Source organism: Periplaneta americana, chromosome 1 (assembly GCF_040183065.1).
Source record: "Periplaneta americana isolate PAMFEO1 chromosome 1, P.americana_PAMFEO1_priV1, whole genome shotgun sequence".
NCBI classification, from domain to species: Eukaryota; Metazoa; Arthropoda; class Insecta; order Blattodea; family Blattidae; genus Periplaneta; species Periplaneta americana.
The window spans coordinates 151,270,049-151,294,034 of record NC_091117.1 but is presented as its reverse complement, the minus strand read 5'-3'; the positions used below and the strand labels follow the sequence as shown (position 1 = coordinate 151,294,034).

At 34.4% G+C, this 23,986-nt stretch overlaps 1 protein-coding gene across 1 annotated transcript in view; it reads right to left on the bottom strand.

Moving 5' to 3' along the window:
* Nucleotides 1-3,590: 3,590 nt before the first annotated feature.
* The window catches only part of LOC138694290 (uncharacterized), a 50,890-nt gene continuing 30,494 nt past the window's right edge, over nt 3,591-23,986 (bottom strand). The window contains exons 5-7 of the mRNA XM_069817873.1: nt 21,700-22,708; nt 9,503-9,702; nt 3,591-4,754 (exon numbers count right to left, since the gene is read on the bottom strand). Coding sequence (XP_069673974.1) covers nt 3,799-4,754; nt 9,503-9,702; nt 21,700-22,708 — 2,165 coding nt within the window. The 3' untranslated portion in view covers nt 3,591-3,798. The remainder of the gene's footprint in view (nt 4,755-9,502; nt 9,703-21,699; nt 22,709-23,986) is intronic.

Here is a 23,986-nt window from a genome sequence, read left to right as displayed (position 1 = left end):
TGTGCTTTGAGACATCATTTAAAATAATGTTAAAGCTTCAAAGTGCCTTACTTAATTATTAATAAAAAGTGCAACAACAACAAAAATGACAATCACTAAATTGGCAACAATGATCATCACAAGGTACAGACCATAGCCTTCTATAGGCCTACTTGAAATACTACTGTTGTAAGCATTCCAGCGTGTCTAAATACACGTTGAATACAGTTCCAGAAGGCTGTAGTTTAGATTTACAAAGCATACAGATAGTACTCTTTGCTGTGAAGAAATGTATAAACAACTTTTTACGATCACATATTTTCAGTGACGGTATGTCATTTTTCACTAACGGTATGTTTTCTCGCCATAGAAACCAGTGGCGGTATTCAATACCGTCGCATACCGTCTCACTTCCCTCACTGGGTATTTACTAATAGCCTACAACTATAGAACTCTAAAAAAATTGTGCTTGTAGCTCTCATGGTTCAAAAGTTATGGACAAGTTTACATTTGGGGGGGGGGGAGTAACTCAAAAAGTCCCTTGCATAAAATTATCTTTTTTACGGTCTCATAATACTGAATTGGCTCACCATACATATAGGCCTACTTCTTTAAATAGCCCTGGGTTTCAATGTAGATTCATTAGACAAGTCTCTAGAATTTTTAAAATAGTATTTAATTTTTTTAATAAAAATATTAAGAAACTGATCCAAAAAATACAGTAAAACGTTGGATTACGAGTAACTTGGTTTGCAAAATGAGTGAACAATGAGAAAACATTTTTGTTTGACTATTACACTTTTACTATGTCATACCAATAAAACGGTACGAAAGGACGTCTTTCAATCAATCATTGCTGCTTATCGCACAATTTTATCGCGTTCCTAGCATTTATTTAATTTTATCGCTTCCCTAGCATTTGTTTGTTTTTATCATTACCCTAGCATTTGTTTCTTTGTTTGCCAACATTTCAAACTGTACTGGTCTGGCATTTCAAGAACAAGAATTAATAAAAACCACTGGTCAGGATTTCCGAATGGTGCTCTTCATTTGATTTGTAAATAGGGTTTCAGGGAAGATGCATAGTTATGAATAAGTTGAGGAATAAGCCATGTACATCAACGAGTTCCACTTCTTTTACGCACACGTCCAATATCCTACATCAACTGAACCACCAACCACTAAAACATTCGAATTCACAAATTATAGCTACTTTTCAATAATTGTTCCCTTTAAAATTATTCATGTTTATTTTTTTATTTCGCATTGGCATTGGTCACTGAAAATACTGTATGTGATCGTAAAAATTTGTTCATACATTTCTTCACAGCAAAGAGTACTATCTGTTCGATTTGTAAATCTAAACCACAGCCTTCTGGAACTGTATTCAACGTGTATTTAGACGAGGTGTGTAAAAAGTGAGAAGTGGTACAAAACTTTGTTCAAATTCATCACCCTGGTAAGATTGTAGTAGTGCTTGCGATAAATCTGCTTGACAACGCAATGTCACATTTCCGCAAAATCCTCAAAACTTATGGTTAGGGGATATTTTGACTTAGTGGACTGGAGTCGAAAAACTACCAAGTTGATTCAAAAAACTAGATACAAAAAAGAAAAATCAAAAAAAAAGGAAAAAAGAGAAAAAAAACAAGAAATTAATTCAAAACTTATGGTTAGGGGATATTTTGACTTTAGGTGGACTGGAGTGGAACCTGGTCGAAAAACTAACCAAATTCAGCTCTCTCAGCCAAAAATTTGAAAGAATGTAGGATAGGGGCATTCTGACGTGGATGATTTAGGGAGGGTCAGTGTCGAGGACCTTGTGCGTACAGACCGATTATTTAGTCCTGACAGCTCAGCGACGCGAAAGAGGGGAAGTAATAAGAGTAGGGGAGAGCTTTGGAGTAGAGATAAGGGCAAGCGGTCGGTAAAGGAATGCAGTACAGCTTAACTGTACTGGAAACACAACGCTATACCGCATGCGTGACATCCGATCGCTCTGACTTCAGGCAACAGACTAACCTTGCCGTAACTTAATGGACTCGCCTGACCAAGGCGCACATTGCTGGCGACTGTCAGGTCTAAATAAGCGTACTGTACAATGAGGTCCATCTTTCTGGCCTCGCCGTTACGTATGAAAGAGGATAAAATTAATTTTAAGGGAGTTAAAAGTTATACTGTATTTAATTTTATGTTCATCAAATTTTAACATCAAGAAATCTTGAATGGTTTCGTTTAACAGCATTTCGAACGCCATATAGTTACGGATAATTTTAAATTTTAAATCATACAAAGTTAGTGTCTTCAGATTTAAATTATATCATAATAAATATTTATAGAATCTATACTAATAATAGAGCTGTAGCCGAAATTTTTCTGGTAATTTTCGCTTTTGCAAAAATAATTAGTCCTAACATGTATAATTAACCATCCTGAAACTGAAAATCGCTTTTTTGAAATTTTTGTATGTATGTATGTATGTCTGTCTGTCTGTCTGTCTGTCTGGATGTTTGTTACCTTTTCACGTGATAATGGCTGAACTGATTTATATGAAAATTGGAATATAAATTAAGTTCGTTATAACTTAGATTTTAGGCTATATGGCATTCAAAATACTTTATTAAAAAGGAGGAGGTTATAATGGGGCTTGAATTAAATAAATCGAAATATCTCCCTTATTATTAATTATCATGAAAAATATTATATAACAAAAGTTTCTTTAAAAATGATTTCCGATAAGTTTTACTCTATGCAAAATTTTGATAAGACTGATATTTAATGAGGTAAATGAGTTTTAAAATTAAGATAACAACGCCATCTAAGTCGTTGTAATGAAATAAAAAAAATGACTTCGTGTATAAGGAGCCTTAGACAACAACGATCGAAAGCTATTAAACATAATTAGCCTACAGAGAATGTTTCTGTGTTTGTATGAAGTACTGTCGGAAGCTAAATTAACCGATTTGTATAATTAATTATTATTTCACCATTGGAAAGTGTAGTTTCTCCAGATGGACATAATGCTATAATGTTATTACAGTAACTTCTGATTGAATCCAGGACAGGTAAAATTAAAATAGCTTCTTATGTACAGAAAACTTCATAGGCGATTCTGTATATTCATTTCCTGTATTTCTTAAAGTAATGATTATGAATACATTCATTTTCATCTCAGAAAATTAAAGATTGGTGTTAACACGTATAATTATTCATCCTGAGACCGAAAATCGCTTTGTTGAAATTTTTGATTGTATGTCTGTCTCTCTGGATGTTTGTTACCTTTTCAGCGATAATGGCTGAACGGATTTCGATGAAAATTGGAATATAAATTAAGTTCGTTGTAAGTTAGATTTTAAGCTATATGGCATTCAAAATACTTTATTTAAAATGGAGATTATAAGGGGGCCTGAATTAAATAAACCAAAATATCGTCCTTATTATTGATTTTTGTGAAAAATATTATATAACAAAATTTTCTTTAAAAATGATTTCCGATACGTTTCATTCCAAGCAAAATTTTTATGGGACCAATTGCACCAAAAACGAATGTTCTCTGAACCAAATGATCATATTTTAATTATTTGCATGTAATAACAATAACATGTTAAATGAATTATCATTGCACTAAATGAGTGGTCTCTGGAGCAAAATGATCTCATTTTAATTTTTTAAATACAATTTAAATTAAGTGAAATATTAAACGATTTATCGTTCTATGAAACAGGCATGTTCCCTGCACCAGATGTCCTATTTTAAGTATGTAATTACTTTATATTTATTTCTAACAAGTGCAGCGGAGCGCAAGGGTACAGCTAGTTTTTAATAATATTTGATTGTATCAAGTACTTCGTCTTTAAAGTCCTTGAATCCTGTAACACTTAGGAATTCTCTGATAGTTAAACATTGAATTATTCCTTTATTGAAATTTATCTCGTCGTCTGAAAACCATCCTGTCTCCTTACAAATAGAATCATATTCTGGAATCTCAAAGAATTGTGGGCTCTGATTATAATGTACATTGTATAATATAAATGCAATTCCAAATTTCTTGGATGGATTGTACACAATTTTGAAGTAATATAACGGAACCGGAATTTTTTGTCCTGGAAGAAGAAATAGTACCTGTTTATTATTATTGTCATCTAGCAAATAACTATTTTGGCCAGACGTTCCCGTATAGATTGTAAGAACTATTTTATTATTACGTGCATAGTTACGACACCTCTCTTCTAATGATTTCCAGTTCCTGTTATTACAAAACTGCCATTGTGGCGCGGCGTTGGCATGGTAGTAGGTTGCATTTTGTTGGTATGGATATATAAAATCACCGTTAGGTGTTAAGTGTCCTCTGGACAGTTGCGTAGGACTCCCAGTAGTTGAACAGTTCATGTAAGACGTTACTTTCTCTGCTGACCCAAGAACGCTTTCCAGATTATCTCTCTCCGTCTTGCAAGTGTACAGATTGTAAGGACGTCTGCCAGGTAGTGACTCGTAAAGGAAACCATCGGTAGATCTGAAGGCGAAAATTGTTTTAAACTGTCTATTTGCAACTTCTGGTGTCAAAATATGTTTGCTGTAAACAGATCGGCACTTGTCTTCGTCAAAGCATATACTGTACAACTTAACAGATGTATTCCCGAAATTGAAACCAATCTCTGCTGCAGTGTAGTCACCGTTACATGTTTCTCCTGTTTTTCGGGGTGTTGATGAGGGTGTTCTTGAACATGTCAGGTCGTAGACGAGAATAAGGAAGCCGCTGATGTAGAAAGTTTTGCCTGAAAATTAAAATTCGTTTAATTAATATTTGAGGGAAAAAAATTCGCTCCGGCGCCGGGGATCGAACCGGGTCCTTGGTTCTACGAACCAAGCGCTCTGACCACTGAGCTACGCCGAATTCAATCCACAGCACCGGATCGAACTCTCCTCCTACAGTGTTATTTTCCCTTTTGTGGCCTGACTCCAAGTTGGGTATATACGTTGACGTTTATATTTCAAGACAACTGCCATTATACAAGGAGCGCACTCAGCTAAGTGACTAGTGGCTGGGATTCCGCAGTAAAGTGCACAGCAATCTGTACAGAAACATGCACTGCTAGCTAGACGATTTTACTAAAGATGTTATTATTTTGGTCCAACAGAATAATAACATCTTTAGTAAAATTCATTTTTTTAATAGTTTTTGTGGCCCGGGTTCGATTCCCGGTTGGGGCAAGTTATCTGGTTGAGGTTTTTTCCGTGGTTTTCCCCTCAACCCAGTATGAGCAAATGCTGGGTAACTTTTGGTGCTGGACCCCGGACTCATTTCACCGGCATTATCACCTTCATTTCATTCAGACGCTAAATAACCTAAGCTGTTGATAAAGCGTCGTAAAATAACCTAGTAAAAAAATTAATAGTTTTTGGAGACTAAATTAGTTCAAGAAATACATCATCTGATAATGGCCAATAACAGGCTGAAACATGTTAACAAGGTAATATAAAATTTGACACAAGAAAGACAAATAATACGTTTTCTGAAGTGATATAGTGTTAAAAGTTGTGTAACCAAGATGTATACATGAAAAAAGTTAATACACCTTTTACAAAGTCTAGAAAACACAGTTATCACCAGAGCGCTTAAGTTGTATATTTAGGCCTACAAATAATACTGTAGTGAAAAATAACGTGAACTTCATAACTTTCATTAATACAAAATAAATTCTCAAGAAGTTCTGAATTTGTTGCGTTAGGCCTATAACCAGAATCCTGCGTTTAGTTACCTTGAGTCACCAATCAATCTGCAACAGCCGTATAGATCAGTGGCATTGAACTCCAGACACACAGTTGAGGTCTGCTGTTCAGTGAGTAAGGCAGTGAACATGCCGAAACAAAATGAGAACCAAGTAGTCCGTGTAAATATATATTTTTTTTACCGTGATTTGTTATATTATTGTAATTTCCACCATGTATTTATTTACAGATGTGTACATACGTAGGCTATGTCCAGTTCCGGACGTGTAAAACAAGCAATAATAATTAATTTTCTACATTCTGACATTAGAGACCGTAATACATGGAGACAAAAGAAAACCTACAAACATTCCCAACTGTACGAAAGTTAGATATCAGAGCCGAAATACAGTACATTTTATATATTTCAATATTAACTAATTTTAAATTGTGAATATTCAAATTTCGATCTTTTCAATAACTTATATTATTAACTTCTAAATTCATTTCACTTTGGTAAAATATACGTATCAATTTCTTTCAAAAAGTGCAATTTTAATTTTCAAAACTCTGTAAATAGGAGACAAATAATGAGCATTGGTTTTACTCTTTGGATGAAAAATGTATAGCTAATAAAACAGAAAGTATCTAGAATTTAAATGCGTCTTACTTATTGTGAGAATAATCTTCTGTTGCCCTTAAGGTGGCTTTCAATAAATATTTAGTTTGTAATTAAATACACGTGACAGTATATTTTGTACGTGAGTAGGTCTGCTATTCTCATTGTTCAGTGTCCATTGGAGGCAGACACACGAGACGGATCGAGAAGACGGACTCATTACAGCCTTGAACAGGTCTGGCTCGCAAAGCGAAGCTAGTGTGATCCATGTACATCTAACTTGTACTCGAAGTAACCAAACGCAGGGCTTTAGTTATAACTGCTTCATAAATACAAAAGCTGTACAAAATTTTAAAGAATCTCCAATAAGCCAGTCAGATGAAAACTATTGAAAGTGCGTCACTTATAATTTTTTAATAATGTGTATGTTTTTAAGTTGGTTATTTAACGACGCTGTATCAACTACTAGGTTATTTAGCGTCAATGGAATTGGATATAGCGAGATGGTATTTGGCAAGATGAGACTGAGGTTTCGATATACATTACCTGACATTCGCCTTACGGTTGGGGAAAACCTAGGAAAAAAAATCCAACCAGCTACTCAGCACCCACGCCCGATCGCAACTCCGGATCGGCAGGCAAGCCCTTTGCCGACTGAGCTACGCCGGTGGCATTAGGATGTTAAATATTAAGAAACAATTATTTGTGTAGGAATAACAGACTGGCATACAATTTTGTTTATTCAATCTGCATTAACAATTTTATTAAGTTATTTATTAGTTTCCCATGAGTATTAAGCTTGTAAGTAACAGCGAAACTTCAATATTAGATAGTATCAAGTATTGTGGTAATAATAGTAGGCTAATTATAAATAGAATGTTAATAGGCTTTTACACAGCAAAAAATTTGATAGGTCTAGTCTATATACATACACACATAAAATTATATGGAACTATGTAATTTCTAAACTTAAGACGGTTCGAAACGACCTAAGTCAGCACCGGTAACTTTAAATTACAATTTTTCAGCTTCTATCAAACATACGTAGAAAAATTCAATTTTTAACACATGTACCTTAACTTAGGCCTACTGTTCCCAATCCTAACAGAGGAATTTCCTTTTACATCAAATGTTTCGAAAATACATATGATATGGGGTAAAGTTGTCTGTTTCCGTGATACCATTAATCCCTGATAATTTTTTAAATTGAATGTCAGTCAAAGCTTTGCTGTTCGTCAGACATCTTTCTCGAAAGAGTGCATCTTTCGCCTACTTTTGAGACATCGGTGAACTTCATAGCAAGATACCCAATCCCGTGATATTCAGTGAAAGAAACATCACGGAATTGGGAGTATCACGGAATTAGATAACTTTACCCTACATCGCTTTCATTTCAAAACTTTCCATTTTACACAACTATTTATTTCATTTAAATTCAATTTAACCAAAAAATACCTAAATTGAGATATTGAGGGGAAAAGTTTAAAACTATTGTTAATTGCATTTCAGATTTCACTCCGTTACCCTCTACTCCTATGAAATTTCAAATGTGACAATTATATTCATTCAATTTTGCCCAAGGGCAGGTCTTTCACTGCAAATCCAGCATTTTTCAGTCTTTTCTATTCCTGTCTTCCTCTTAGTCTCCGCATGTGATCTATCTATCTTAATGTTGCCTATCATCTGATATCTTAATCTCTCTGCACTTCTTCTTGGAAAAATTAACTGCGGTACCTCCTCGTTGCTTTCCGTAGCCTACACCATTTTTTGGGGGGATCTTAAAACCCCTATAATGACATGTACATTTTAAATATTACTTAATTTTTTTACAGATCTCATCTTTTATTTTCTGTCGTCACCTGGCTAAATGAATTGTTGTTATTGTTGATTAGAGCGAAAGAGAATAAAACTGCAAAGACTATTGTTGATTACGTGTTATTTCAGTTCATAACACAAACTGATATTAAGGAATATTATGGTTCTATATTATAAACCGCCTATTCTTTACAAATTTAGAACAAGACGAAGAAAAGCCGAATTTTAGATTATTTTATTTATGTATAGGCCTGTGCCTTTGGTGCTAACTTATGCAGAGGAGTTCCGAAATACGCTGTATTACTGTCTATCCAACAGCGGAGTACATTTTGAACATTTAATTTAGTAAATTTGTTAGTTAAATTTAGGAAATTTCCAAAAATTAACTGGGTCTTCATTTTGCAATCAACTGATAACAACAATAATCCAGGTTGACTGATATAAATCAAAAGATGTGAGGAAAAATTTAATGAATGAAATGTAGGAACAATTGAATACTTTTTCAAAGTTACGTATCATATATGCAATTGGACTGCTGCGAATAATCGGCGAAAGATACCTACAGAAAAATAAAGAGGTATATGTCGTTTGGAATTAGGCTTTTGGGTAATCCATCATGTACTGGAAGTTAACATTTCCAACATTTCTGAAATACATACAGGTTCCATCATCAGGGCAAAAGGTAAGACCAGAGAGGTCGCTTTCTATGTTGGACTCGTTACGCCAGGCTAATCTGGAATTTATACAAAATGGTTATTAATAGGAACTGTCCCCGAACAAGAGCTTGCTCAAACGGCTGTGCGCTACGTTCATAATGTGCGTTTATTTTGTATTGTATGTAGTAATAAAATACTAAATACTAAATACGAGGAGACTAAGAGGAAAGCAGAAAATTGGAAAGACAGGAGAATGCAGCAGTGAAAGACCTAACCTTGGGTAGAAAACTATGGGAGCCTTTTTAAATTTCAAAGTGTGTTGGTGATAGGATGTATAACATGAAATGTAATTAACATTGATTTTAAACTCCCCCGCTTCAATAGGCCCATCAAAATTGACGTGTTTTTTTTTTTTTTTTGCTTTGTTTAAATTAAATGGAATCGAAAATATTTCTTTAGAGTGGGAAGCTTTGAAGTGAAATCCCGGTAAATAATTTTATATAAACTGGATAATTATTAAGCCTACTTTTACAATATGAAATATTTTATATATATATAAAAAAGAAACCAGAGTATTTCGAAAAATTCTGTTCCAACATCGTTGTAGTAAATATGCATAAAATTGAACTCTGACCATCTACGTGAAATGTCAACTTTATCTAACCGGGATCTAGTAAACCAAAATTTTACTATTATCGAAAAGGATTTCACATTCAGAACTTACCTGACACACAGGATCCGTTGACGTGCTGTGTACTTCTTGGAATTCTTTCCTCCGTGAAATAGTTGCCGTCACCTGCGCAGGCAAACAACACAGTCTGCCCCGGAACCATCGTGATATTCCCACTTGCGGCGTCCGGCATGAGGAATTGGAAATTTTCATCCATCATCATTGGTGATTTGATGCTAATATCTTGATCTAATCTAATAACACAGTCTGAATATTTCAAATCTTTTGTTGGAGAATGGTGTAATTTCAGATCCTTAAATTTTGTGACGAAACAACCACCACCACCACCACCACCACCACCACCATTATAAGGTATAGGGTTAGATATAATTTAATATTCCTTTTGGAGTCATTCCAAAGGTCTTTAATGCGCCCAGATCATCTTTGTAATTTTGGTCGGCATTATGGTCTGTTATTGGGAGAACTAAACCTTCTTTAGTAATATTTCCAGCTATTTGGTACATTATATTCGGTCAATATGAATAAACAATATTGTTTCAGAACTGCAGTTAGAGCTTATTGGCTTACAAATAATGTGATAGGGACTACAATAGATATCCTCGTCCAAGAATAAAAATGAGTTTGTACTAGCGAAGATGTTGAATATACTGCTTTTGACTGCATATAGACTAAGTTTACGAGAAATATTTTTCACAAATTAAGATACTAGCTCATCCAAAAATAATGTTGGCTTTCTTAAATTTTATAATAGTACATTATGCAACGAGCCTATAATGGTAGTAATTAAGACGCAATTATGTTTGTTTGAGCGCAAGCGAATTTCATAATTTTCATGCGAGCGTCTTAATTACCATTATAGGCAAGTTTCACACGACTTTTTATGCTCGACCATATTTATAACTTGAAATTATTCAAAAGTAGGCCATGTTATGGTTATGTAAGTGAGTAGCGAACTGACCTGAATTGTGAGATGTGCGCAGACGCGAAAGTATTGATTTTTTCCGAGGCCGAATGTCATTGACCTTGATATAAAGTAGAGAATAAGATGAACATTAGTCTTGATATAACCTGGAAATTGATTTAGAATTGAAAAACGAGATGACAAATTGAATTTATTTGAATATTATTTACAATTAACGCTAATTATTATAGTAACAGAACATAACCTTCTGCGACAGTATTGGATTTCCAGCCTCCGTGACTTTTCGCTAATTGTCTTTCGATTGCATATCCGAGAATAATCGATACTTGCGGTTTTATAATGGTACAAAGGTGATTTGTCATTGGCTGAACACCTGAAATTTAATGAATAGGTGTACTTTAATGAGGTGCATTAAAGGGCTACTACCAGGTGTCTAATTACTTCATTTCGGCATGGTCGAGCATAAAAATTTTAATGATTGTCTTTAGTTTGGCAATGCAATTTACAGGACCCAATGATTATTATTCCGTATTGTGACGTGGCAGTCGACAATTGTTAATACAAAGAATACAAAATTGAGGTGATAAAGTTGAGATTAGAGTTCTTCTAAAGCACTACTTTAAATAAGATTATAAAGGTGCTGCCGCGACTCGAAGGATAGGCTATGTGAAGTTGAGGGTGAAAGTGTCGTTAGTGAACGTGTAGCACAGCAATACTGTAGTTCCAGCATTTCAATAATGAAGGAGAAATTAAATATTTACAACGTTCTGGAAGACGTAGGCTAAGGTATGGAATATTGAGTATACACGTAGAGTTAAAAAAAGAAAACACACACAAATATAGGTCTATTCGTAAGCTGTCAGAATACTGCAACTTAATGCTTCAAAAGATAACAGCCTATAATTTGCCTATAAACTTTATTTCATGTCTTTCATCGTTTTCTTATTACAATTTTCTGAGTAGTTTCAAATGCAAGTTGAAAACAATGTATGTGTGTAGGCCTATATAATTTACCTTATTGTAAATATAAAAAAAAATTATTACTTGAAACAATTTTAAATATCGCAGGTTTATTTTGGAATACTATAAATCTAGTTTATTTTATAGATTTTTTTAAAAACTAAGTCAACAAAATTGTGCTAGCTGTTATGTTTTAGTTTCAAACATTGATATTGCAAGCGAGAAGTATCCATGGGCTAGTACAGAATTTCCAAACTTTGATTTGATTTTGGCTTAAAAAGCACTCGTATATTCTCATATCTAACTTTACGTAAATATAAACTTTCCATATAGGAGGATATATGAAATTAAAAATTAATAACTGATTTAAACAACCAATTTATAACCTTGATACGTAAACAGCAAGATATAGCTAAGTTCACATGCGTTTTACATGCATTTTACTGTATGTTACTTAACTGACACTGGTAAAATTATAAAAATAATTATTTCCCCTCCCTTTCAATAATTATTATGTCGTTGCTAGAATTCTGTAGTGCTCGGGAAAAGTGGCACAAGTCAAAAATGTTAATTTTACAGGAGAAGGAAAAAAACTGTCTTCACACTGGTTTATGTCGATTTGATTTTCTTCTGTATGAATTATTGTAAAGGGAGAAATACTTATGTCTCTTTTCCCAAGGGAGCAGATGTTCCGTAAGTTGTCAATAAATTATTTAAAAAAGTTTGTGGAAAATAACTTATGCCACTTTTCCCAAGCACTGCAGAATTATAAAGCTCGGTATAGATACTTTGGTAAAATTAAATGGACATAAATAGAAATTCAGAATTCCTATGCTGTGATATAGACCTAAGTGAAAAGAAAGCAGGCAGAAGTTATTACAATTAAATAATACGAAAGTCGAGTCGTGAAACTTACCTTCAGCTGTTGCGGCTACGACTGCCAGTAAAAGAATCACAAGACATGAAAAAAATAAATTCTTAAGTTGGTTCATGTTAGAATACGAAACTTAGGTAAAATCCAAGACAACCTCTCGTGAGTGAATGCGACATCAAAATGGCGCAGAAACATCCTGTCGTCCTAGACAATGCCTTTTTATAGTTTAAATGTGCTGTGTATAGGGTGACTCAAAAGTCTGCGTCAACGGTTTGGTAGCGTTCGCAGGCTTACTATCAGAACACTTACTCAATACATCCTTGTATGAGCCCCATTCTTACATTGTCTCACAGTTGTCTTCAGTTGACATCCGACTTTGTGCTGACATTACATCATTGCAGTTCTATCATGTATCCATTTTGGTATCAGGTCGATACAGAAAACAATATTTGGATTTGGAGTGCAAATAGCTCACGAGTTTTACTCAGAATCTATTTCTAGGCTCTTCTGCACGTTCCATCCTAGTTTTCGAGGATTTTGAATCAAACTGGACATAAATAGTGAAATTACCTGCTGTTAAGATCACCATAGCGAAAGAACGCTGCTTGAGAGAAAAAAGGAAAATTACTACACAAAGAACATAAACTTAGTTCTTGTGGAATATAAACTTTGCGTTGAAGCTTACTAATGGCCTTTAGATTTGTAGCATTTATGCATTTCTTCAATAGAATAGACGTAAGAGTGCTAAGTGCCAAGTCTTAATAGTGACCTTCAACATTTATAGAAGCTGTTGGAAATATTCCAAGATTTTTTTAATAAATGTTGGAACTGATTATTCTGTTCCAGGAAACCAAGATATCAAGGACCTTAGTAACTTTAGTATAGCCTACCAGTAGAATTAAATAATACATAAGTCACAAGTTAGTTAATTTGCATTTTCTAAGACATTTTGTAATTACTGCGGCAATGCATCTTTTTAATGTTTAGTTATAAACTTTGTAACTTAGAAGACAATGATATTGTTTAGTCGTATATAAGACGACGATAAAATATAAGCTCATACAACATGTTAATTGTATAAGTGAAATGCTATGCATTTTAATATCATAATTTTAATTAATATACCAGTGGATATGATTAACTTTAGTCAATGTTAGTCTCTTTTGGGCTTGACTGCACAATTTCTATGTTAAGTATACCAGTAATATTTGGTACTATGGAAATGAATGTGCTCTCTCTTGTCTATTAACAGCATATATTACACGTCTGGGAGAAGGCAGAAGCGCATTCTTTGTAAATTTAATAAAGTATGGTATAAAGTGTAAATGATTGCAGAAACAGCACATGCCATGAAAACTAAATTTTTCAGTAGACACAAAAAAACGGTATTACTGGTTGATAGACCACATCATTGGTTATAGTACTGGCTTCTTTAGACAGAAGCCTAATAGATGTGTCGTTTTATACCAAATTTATTGGAATCTAATGAATTGTTAATTAAATAAGTCAATATGTATTAGCTTGACATGTGCTGTTTCTGCAAGGAATCAAAATTGTAGTATAACTTAATAATTTCAGTTCAACTGAAGTTTATTTGTCAAATTATGGATATAATATATGCATAGACCTACTGTGTACTTAATACATAAGTTCAGCATATAAATGAACTTATTTTTCAACAATAGGCCACTGAAGAATATTACTGTAAAATTCTTGATATTCATGTGGTATATAACTCATTAGTTTGCATATATCGTTAAGCTTCTCTCTTTGAATTGCCACGATTTTGTCTGAATATGCCAATGAAGAACGTAAATATGGTATTCTAATTGATACTTAGGCCTACAAGCAAACATTCACATGGGGGCAGATAAAAAAATTAATAATTTTTCTTCCATCATTTTAATAATGGCAAAACAAGTGCCACAGCAATCAGAAGCAATCATACGATGAGCCACTTATTATTTTGCTCTACTGAACTGAAAATATAAAGTACTGTAGTTTAAATGCGTCAATACCAAGAGGCTCATAGTTCTGTAGCTGAATTCAGCATAGATGAGTTCATTTACGAAGATTGTTTTACTTGGAGATCTGTGGAAGATACAGAAGTCTTGAGAAAATATTTTGAATCACCCTGGATAAAGAGTGCATATGTCATCTACAAGTATTGTTTGAACAGCTTTAAATGCATACCGTTATGTAATGTTGTGCAGAGGAGAATTATTGACCTTCAAATGAACAATTGTATACGTGCAACGACAGACTAAATAAAACACAACTGTTTTATTATATAATTTTATTATGAGAGTATTCACGTCTATGCGTTTAATGAATTACATAAATTGGGATTATATTATATGTCTTTCTCATGCTAAATTTTACCGTACCTGGTTAACATGTTTCAGCCTGTTGTGGGCCATATTCAGAACTGGTTGGTGCTGGTATTGACGCCTTTGTGTTTCCTGTAGGGTTGTGTTTGTCTGGTGTAATGTGGAGTCAAAGAGTGTGTGCGTTCTGAAATTGAGTTGTGTGTTGAGAATTTCATTTGGATGTGTTTTTGTGTGTGTATATACTTCGTACTGTTCAAGTGTGTTTAGTTTCTGACTCGTGCCTTAACGTATAACATTGTGAACTTGTATATCTGTAGTGCTTGGGAAAAGTGACACAAGTCAGTTTCCACAAAACTTTTTCGATAATTTATTGAAAACTTACGGAAGATCTGTTCGCTTGGAAAAAAAAATACATAGGTATTCCTCCCATTGCAATAATTCATACAGAAAAAATCAAATTGACATAAACCAGTGTAAGTTGTTAATTAATTATCAAAAAAGGTTTGTGAAAACTGACATGTCACTTTTCCCAAGCACTGCAGATATTATAATAGTATATTATTGAAATAGGCCTCAGAAGAACGTTCCTTTCATTAATCACTTAAATTTCTTGTGTTACACGATTTTTATGTTCAGTGGAATATCTTCTATGAATAAGGACAGTTTTACAAATCACCTGCTCATAATGAAATTTGAAAATAGGAATCTTCTCACCATTCGTGAGCTGCCACAAGGGACGAAGATTACTTAACCATATAAATGGTTACAAGTTCATTGAACCATTGATTTTGTTTCGACAATGAAACTCCTATAAGTACAGAGAAGAAAATATATTTTTAGATTAGTGGAAATATACCCAGTTTTAGAGAGAGAAATAAGTGTTACAAAATAGTAAAGAATGCTAATGAACTTAGTTTCATTTCGAATGTAGGTGATGCTTCAGTAGAGCAAATATTGATCCTTTCAATGCAGCTAAGATTACAATCGGAATAATACTGTAGATGTAGGTATTCCAAGCCTCTTAAATACATCTTTCATGAAGAGAGTAGCAGTACCTCTTGCTCCAACCAGAAGTCCGATTACTTGAAGCTCTTCTAGCCGGTAGTTTTGGAGGTAATATGGAATGGTGAGATTGTACATAAATACATAATACATAAAACAGATAAAAAAAACTATGATGCGTTTTGCAATTAAGTACAGTAGTGGCAAAAAAAACCCGGACCTACGGAATAATCAAAGTCCCCGAAATGAGCCACTGCGCATGCCACGCCCGCATTCACAAGATAGCGAGTAATCTATTGAAATTGTTGTAGTTTCGACTGCTTACGTAGTCCATTTCGAAAGCCATTAGAAAATAAGCTGGTAAAATTCGTGTTCTGAGAATAATAAGTTAATTAAGTAGTAAAATATCGCTGCAATCGAAAAGTATTGGGAATAAAGTTGAATAAGGAACAAAAAAAGTTTCCTCCTCAGGGAGGATTCGAACCACGAAAGTTTTAGTTACCAGCCTATCGTCTTATCACTGTGAACAAGGCTCTGAAATCAGCTACAAGGGTCGGTCCAGTTTTTTTGCCACTACTGTCCTATATAAGTGCATGGTTGATCAGAAAATTAGGCTGAAAGTCTACGTAGTTTGACAACAGCGCATCGTCGCTCACCTACAAATACACACATGAATTCATTTCTGAATAGCACCATTCCATCCCTTAGTCACTGTAGTGGTGTTGCCAGACTTTCTAATGACAGGAAATAACGATACATGTTAATATTCTTTATTTAATTTGCAAGAAAACCGTCCATTTATTATTATTTAGTCTGACACAATACATGCTTTTGCCAAAACACGCAGAATAATTTACATTTATTTTTCAGCTCAACAAAGATGATAAACAGTGAATTTCAAGAAAAATGTAAATTTCGATATCAAAAATGAATTTACGAGAGATTTTTAATTTTGATTTAAGAATAACAATATAGATAATTCCATGTTCTGAGTTATTTGAAAAACTTACGGACACCATGCAAGTTGTTTTCAAAGTAATAAAAGAAAAAAGATGGATGCAGTTTTGAATATAAAAGCATTGTAACTTTTTCTATATTTATGAAATTTACACACCATGGATACTATATAAGTGGTTTCCGACTATTACAAGAAAAAATTTTATCACTGATGTCACGATTTCATCCTGTACTTCTTTAAGAATTTTATATATTTTTTTTCACGCCATTTGATGAAAGTTTGTGACATACAGTAGTTCCTCTTGCGCCTATCAACAAAACTGTAATTGTGTCGGAAAACTGAAAAGGGATAAATAATTCTTTATCAGTTTCTCTAATGATAAGGATAACAGAATAGTACAGACAGTGCTTACGGAGTGTTAACATTTAGGAAAAAAATTATTTTTTCTGAGAAGAATATTCATTTGAGACTAATTCATTCATAGTTTCCTAACCAAGGGCAGATCTTTCATTGCAAACCTAGAATTTTCCAATTTTTCCCAATTACTGACTTCCTCTTAATCTTCGCATGTATCTTAATGTTGTATATCAACTGATATCTTCTTCTGCCCCGGACTTCACTTTGTCCACCGCTATAGAGTAATGATTAGCATGTCTGACCGTAAAACGAGCGGACCCGAGTTCAAATCCTGGTTGGGAAAAGTTACGTGGCTGATGTTTTTTCCGGGGGTTTCTATTAAACCGTTAAGAACAAATGCTGTGCAACTTTTTGTGTTGAACCCTGGATTAATTTCTTTGGCATTATCACCTTCATCTCATTCAGACGCTAGATAACAATAGCAGTTGATAAAGCGTCGTAAAATAATCGATTAAAAACGTTTCTCCTGTTCACCATTCCTTCCAATGCATTCTTCAGTAGGTAATTTCTTCTTAGTAGTAGCCCAGCCGATTTCTTTTTCTCTTCCTGATCAGCTTCAACATTATTATTTCTTCACCCACTCTTTCTAATGATATAAATTTTTGTTCTACTCTAAGCAAATGAATTAGCTGTTAAAATATGCACAGTTGTATTACAGAGGTGCACATACAGGGTAATTGTAAAGTAAGTATATATTTGTATGAAATATTAGAAGATTACTTTCTTTTACTTTGCTAAATCAAGCCTATCTAATTTAATTTAATCCTCAAACTTATACCTACCTAGAGGTCCAGGATTCTATGTTCTATAACTCTGGCCTGTAGCAATATAAACCTACGAGTGAAGGTAGTTACACAGAAGTGAATGTGAAAATCGTAACCCAATAATATCGTTAATATATTGAAGGTAAAATTGTATATTAGAAAAAAACGTATAAAGTGTATTATAATATATAAAGAAAGGCTTTTAAAATAGGAATTGAGTTTTGGAATTATAAAATCTTCTCGTTCCTAGCATGCCTGTATATATTTTAAAAGTGAAATGTAATTAAGTTGCTTCATCTTATAAGGTTTTCTAATGCTCTTAAGGAAGAATGTTGCTAATACTCTTCGTATAATTCATGGAAAAAGAGGCAGGAGTGTTTATTTTTACAATATCATCCAAGTATCTCATATGTTTATGCAATATTTCGTCTTATACCATGTATAATATTCCAATGAAAAATGAAAATCGTACCTATGGTTATTCTCAGCTTTCTTCTTCTTTCCACGTTCTATTATAATGGTACTGCCAAAACATACTACTAATATATTTCAAATATCATACGATGAAGTAATACACGGTTCTGAAAATTGTACAAATAATTAACACGTTTGTTTTGCGTTATTTTCCAGGAGAGGTAAATTCAATTATACCACCTATTTTGTCTCTTTGTCTTCTCCGAGAATATGAGATAACGTATGCACCTCTAAACCACACGGCTCTGCAGTCAGATTCTTTGTTTGTAAAAAACTGACACGCACTGCATCATAAGCTAGTCCTTTAGAAAAATTATATACAGAAAATACCAAACTCCTCGCTCATGATTGTAGGACTATTCTTTTAAGTATAACAGATGAAATACCAGAGCCAATTGCAGTCCCTTCAAGAGACTTTGTTACGGTAAGTTACACATCACACAAGAGAAAACAGTCCACATCTGAATTTGAAAATAAACAGAATCTATCTTCTTTTATAGAGAGGGACTTCAGTGCAAAATATGTTCTATGCTGTAGGTTGGATATCTCTGTTTAGTCTTAAAGCGATAACACGCGAACCAGTTGGCATAAAATTGCCATTCTTGTACAGTTGATTTCAGTATGTGTAACTCTATCGAATGGCACAGCTTAAAATTCATTCCTAACCATAAGTACTGTGCGAAACTAATACTCGACGCTCCGGCGAGACTTCGCGACGATTCAGCTAGGCAACACCGCTTCACTGTCACTGGCTAGTCGACCGGCCTGAATTAGCTCCGACTTATATGCCTTCTTATTCTGAAAGCACTCTACTTTATTATTATCATTTCAGTTTCGTTAAATTCCGTTTTCAGAAAAATTGGTATTTACTTTATAATTACCTTGTATATTACTGACCGATAGTAACTGAAAATGTGACACGGGATTGTTCTAAGAAATGACGTCTAAACAAAGTGGCTAAAATACTTTTTTCCAGGCATTTAACCCGATTACTTCGGTTGATGGGCACCCAAGAACAGAAAATGTCGGAAATATGATTGCAGCTGTTCAACTCAAACTTAAGACAGACTAGACGTAAGAGGGTAGCAGTAGGGTTAGTGAGGGATGATGAGGAAAAATGAAGAAGAATGGTACCTATATTACAAAGAAAGTAATGATGTCAAGTGGCTCCGATGACAGCAGTAGATATATTCATTACAACTTCACGCATTTCAATGAACATGTTTTCTTAACATGTTATTTAAAACTACCAGTACTCTGCACAGCATCACTTGCCTGTATCCGATCTAGATACAGACATACACACTGACTATTACATTCACTAAGAGGGAATGATAATTGAAGAGTCCACTGCAAGAATGAGGTCACTTTCTTGTCGAAAATGAACCAAGACTGTCAATGCATAGCTTAAGACATATAGAATGTACATAGAGAGTTATATGGCATTAACACTGATAGTCATTGTCCAGTAATGATCGAAAAATCTCAGTTAAGCTTTGAGCGCTAAGCATTTCAAGCTTTCAATTGCTTCTCCTGCAAAATGTATTCCAAATGACATCCATCATTCTTGCAGTGGACTCTTCAATTACAATCCTTACAGTGTAATAGTTTACACAAATCTAGTTAGTAATTGGAATTCATTTTCTAAAATCTTGCACATAGAATATGTGCAGTAGTAAAATTAGCCTACACTGAACAACAAATTTTTACTTTTTGTCTTGCTCCGAAATAAAAATAGGTGAATATTACTAATATGTGTGCCCTAAATCTGAATTTAAAATCCAAATTGCCCCATCACGTACCATTTCCCGGGGAAAATGAATTCATTTTTTTATGAAAAACTTATTTTTTTCACTGCTACTGGTAAAATTACAACACACTAGGGATTCAAAATGCCACATAATACTTGAAAAATATGTACTGGATACAAAAATGATGTTACATAGTTTAAAACACACCAACAATAAAAATATGTCATGCATACAATGAGAAAAATCTCGCAATTTGAACTTACATTTATAAGAATTTTCTGGATTACTTCCATTTATAACTAAGTTAAACCAGGCATTGTCTTTTACAAGGAACCAAAAATAGTCTGCAAACATGCTGGATGATGATTTTCCTTTGTATCGCCTTTCCATTTGAGATATCTCTTGATGAAATCTTTCCCCATGCTCGTCGCATATCGTTCCAAGGTTAGGAGGAAAGAAATCCAAATGAGAATGTAAAAAGTGTATTTTGAGAGACATATTACACCCCATTTTTCCATATGCACTTGACATGGTTTTCACAAGTTCTATGTCGTTATCTGCCGTAGAATGTCCAAGGAAATTTGAACAAACATCTTTGAAAGCGCGCCATGTCAATTTTTCTATATGCTAACGGAAAATTTTTGCTCAAACAAAGAGTCGGCCATAACTTCGTGAATTTGTGGACCGATGAAAATGCCCTCTTTTAATTTACCTTCACTCAAAATAGTAAACTTTTCTTTTAAGTACTGAAAACCACACTCTCGTTTCTTCATTGCTTAAACCTCACTCTGAACTGTTCAGAAATTTACTGAATAGAATCTGTTTATTTATTACAAGTACAAACAAACATGCTAACAACCATAAGTAACCGGAAATAAGTCATAACTCATAAAATGTATTAGCTTTTGTTTTGAATAATTTCAAGGGAAAAATTGTTCCGGGGCCGGGTATCGATCCCGGGACCTCTGGTTGAACGTACCAGCGCTCTGCCAACTGAGCTACCCGGGAACTCCACTCGACACCGTCTCAACTTTTCCCTTTATATCCACACAACTCAGGTGGGCTGACGAAACGCCAGAGACCCACATCGAGTGCACACAAACTCTGTGTGACTTGGAATTGTGGTTTTCTGTTAACGTACACAGTGACGTATATATTATCCAAATCTAGTCTTTCAGGTAAAGCTTCCTGTAAAGTAGATTTGAATAATTTCAAGGGAAAAATTGTTCCGGGGCCGGGTATAGATCCCGGGACGGGTACGTTAACAGAAAAACCACAATTCCAAGTCACGCAGAGTTTGTGTGCACTCGATGTGGGTCTCTGGTGTTTCATCAGCCCACGCGAGTTGTGTGGATATAAAGGGAAAAGTTGAGACGGTGTCGGGTGGAGTTCCCGGGTAGCTCAGTTGGCAGAGCGCTGGTACGTTCAACCAGAGGTCCCGGGATCGATACCCTGCCCCGGAACAATTTTTCCCTTGAAATTATTCAAATCTGCTTCACAGGAAGCTTTACCTGAAAGACTAGATTTGGAGCTTTTGTTTTGGTTTACAACCCTCAACCCGCGCCAGATGTTTCCTGGAAGAGCGCTTATCGAAAAGTGAAATCATAGTATATCTTGAACACCTTACGCGATAAGAAGAAAGGAAATGCATTTTCGGATTCGGCGCACGCCAAACCATAAGGGACATATTGTTTTAAGTCGGAGCAAAATTCTTGTTGTTCAGTGTTATAAAAGGCATTGCCATTTTGATGGCATTTCTGGAGCTTGCGGGAGTCTATGAGAGATTCCAACGATTTATTTCATTTCTCAAGTTATTACCTTCAGTCATGTACATCATTATGTTGCGAACATTACTTTTACTAAAGTCTTTGAGACCGGTAATTTGCAGAAGTTCACTGACACTCATACAGTATATCAAACACTTAGCTCTTTTTCTCTCTTTACCATCAAACCACAATGTGTTTTTGCATTTATGTCCGTGATGTGGTTCTGCGGTAAACTTCAGATTTTGCCTAAAATGGATATTGTAATTAATAAATCCAATCCCAGATTTAGAAACTGGATCAAAAACTAATTTCCAATAATATAGTGGCGCTGGAAGTTTCTTCATTTTATAATCGAGAAAAATGTTCTTATATGTGTTGTTTGTATCAGATAAGTAAGTCATTTCTTTAGATGTTCCAGTATAAATAACAAGTTCAGAATCCAATGCAATGGAATGAGCCCGAACTCTTTGTTCAAGAGACTTCCAGTTCCTGTTGTTGCAGAACTGATATTGTGGTGCTGCATTGGCATGATAGTAAGTTGCTTTTTGTTCATAGGAAAAAACAAAATCAGCGTTTGGGGACAGATGGCCTTTCACAAGTTGATTCGGACTTCCTACGCCTACTGAACAATTCAGATAGGTAGAAACTCTTTCTTTTGAACCAAGTGTCACATTTAACATAGCTTCTTGAGATCTGCAAGTGTAGTAAACGGAAGGGCTCTCATCAAGTTCTTCAAATAAATTATCTTCAGTCTCTTTGAATTTGAATTTTTTTTTATACTGACGTATTTCTACTTCTGGACGTAGGATGTGTTTCGTATAAACAGTCCTGAATTCTTTCTCATCAAAACAAATATCAATCAGTTTAATGAATTTGTTTTCAGTAATATAAAATCCTATTTCTGCAGCAGTGTAGTTTCCGCCGTTGCATTTCGAATTTGTCCTCTTCAGGGTCGATCTAGGTGTTTTTGAGCACGTAACTTGCTTCGAAAGGAAGCGGTCTTCTATTTCGAATGTTGAGCCTGAAAAAATAAATAGGATAATATCATTCATTATAAAGACAGAATATTCTATAATCTATTTGGAAAGCTTACAATAAAATTTAGGAAAGAGTTAATTTCATGTTACTTCACTACATGTTTTTTTTTAACTTTATTGGCATAATGAAAACTGCACGCGATGTATTCTTCACCTGACATAATTAGGAACATCACAACCAAATGTTTGAGATGGGCAGGGCATGTAACACGTATGAGCGAATCCAGAAATGCATATAGAGTGTTAGTTGGGAGGCCGGAGAGAAATAGACCTTTGGGGAGGCCGAGACGTAGATAGGAGGATAATATTAAAATGGATTTGAGGGAGGTGGGATATGATGATAGAGACTGGATTAATCTTGCACAAGATAAGGACCGATGGCGGGCTCATGTGAGGGCGGCAATGAACCTGCAGGTTCCTTAAAAGCCATTTGTAAGTAAGTATTGGTATAATGAAAATAAAAATCCTTTTCTCCTGTATGTATTGAAATTTCATGTCAAGGAATGGTGATATATTAATAGATGAACGGTAAATGACATGTAAGTATTTCATAAAATTCAATTGTAATTAGCATTATTGAAATAAACACATTAAAATTTTGGAATATACTCACGAAGCCGGAGAAAACTAACACAACATCTATTATTATTAGTTATCAAATACTTTCCCTAAACAGGGACTGCCTAGAAGACAAAGTATACCATTTACGAAAAAAAATTTGAATAGTAACTATTACATGAATAATTTGTTATGAATATAAAAACCAATGCAAGAAAGAGAAAGAAATAAATTACAGTGCAATGTCTTATCTGAGGTGATTTCTTAACAGTGCAATCGAACTTTTCATTTCAAGTAAACAAACATTGGTAATTATAAATGTTGCAAAAATCAACAAACTGCTTAGGGATGGATCCTCTTGCTCCGACCATCAAGCCTATTACGTCTATCTGTTGTAATTATTTCTCTTGATAATACGGGATTATACATCTTGATTACACAACTTTTAACACTATATCACTTCGTAATATGTATTTATATGTCTTTCTCGTGTTAAATTCTACCGTATCTGGTTAACATGTTTCGACCTGTTATTGGCCTTCTTCAGAACTGGTTGTTGCTGGTCTTGGAGCCTTTTGTTTTGTTTCCTGTGAGGGTGTGTTTGTGTAGTGTAATGTGGAGTCAAAGAGTGTGTGTGTTCTGAAATTGAGTTGTGTGTTGAGAATTTCTTTTGGATGTGTTTTTGTGTGTCTGTATATTTCATA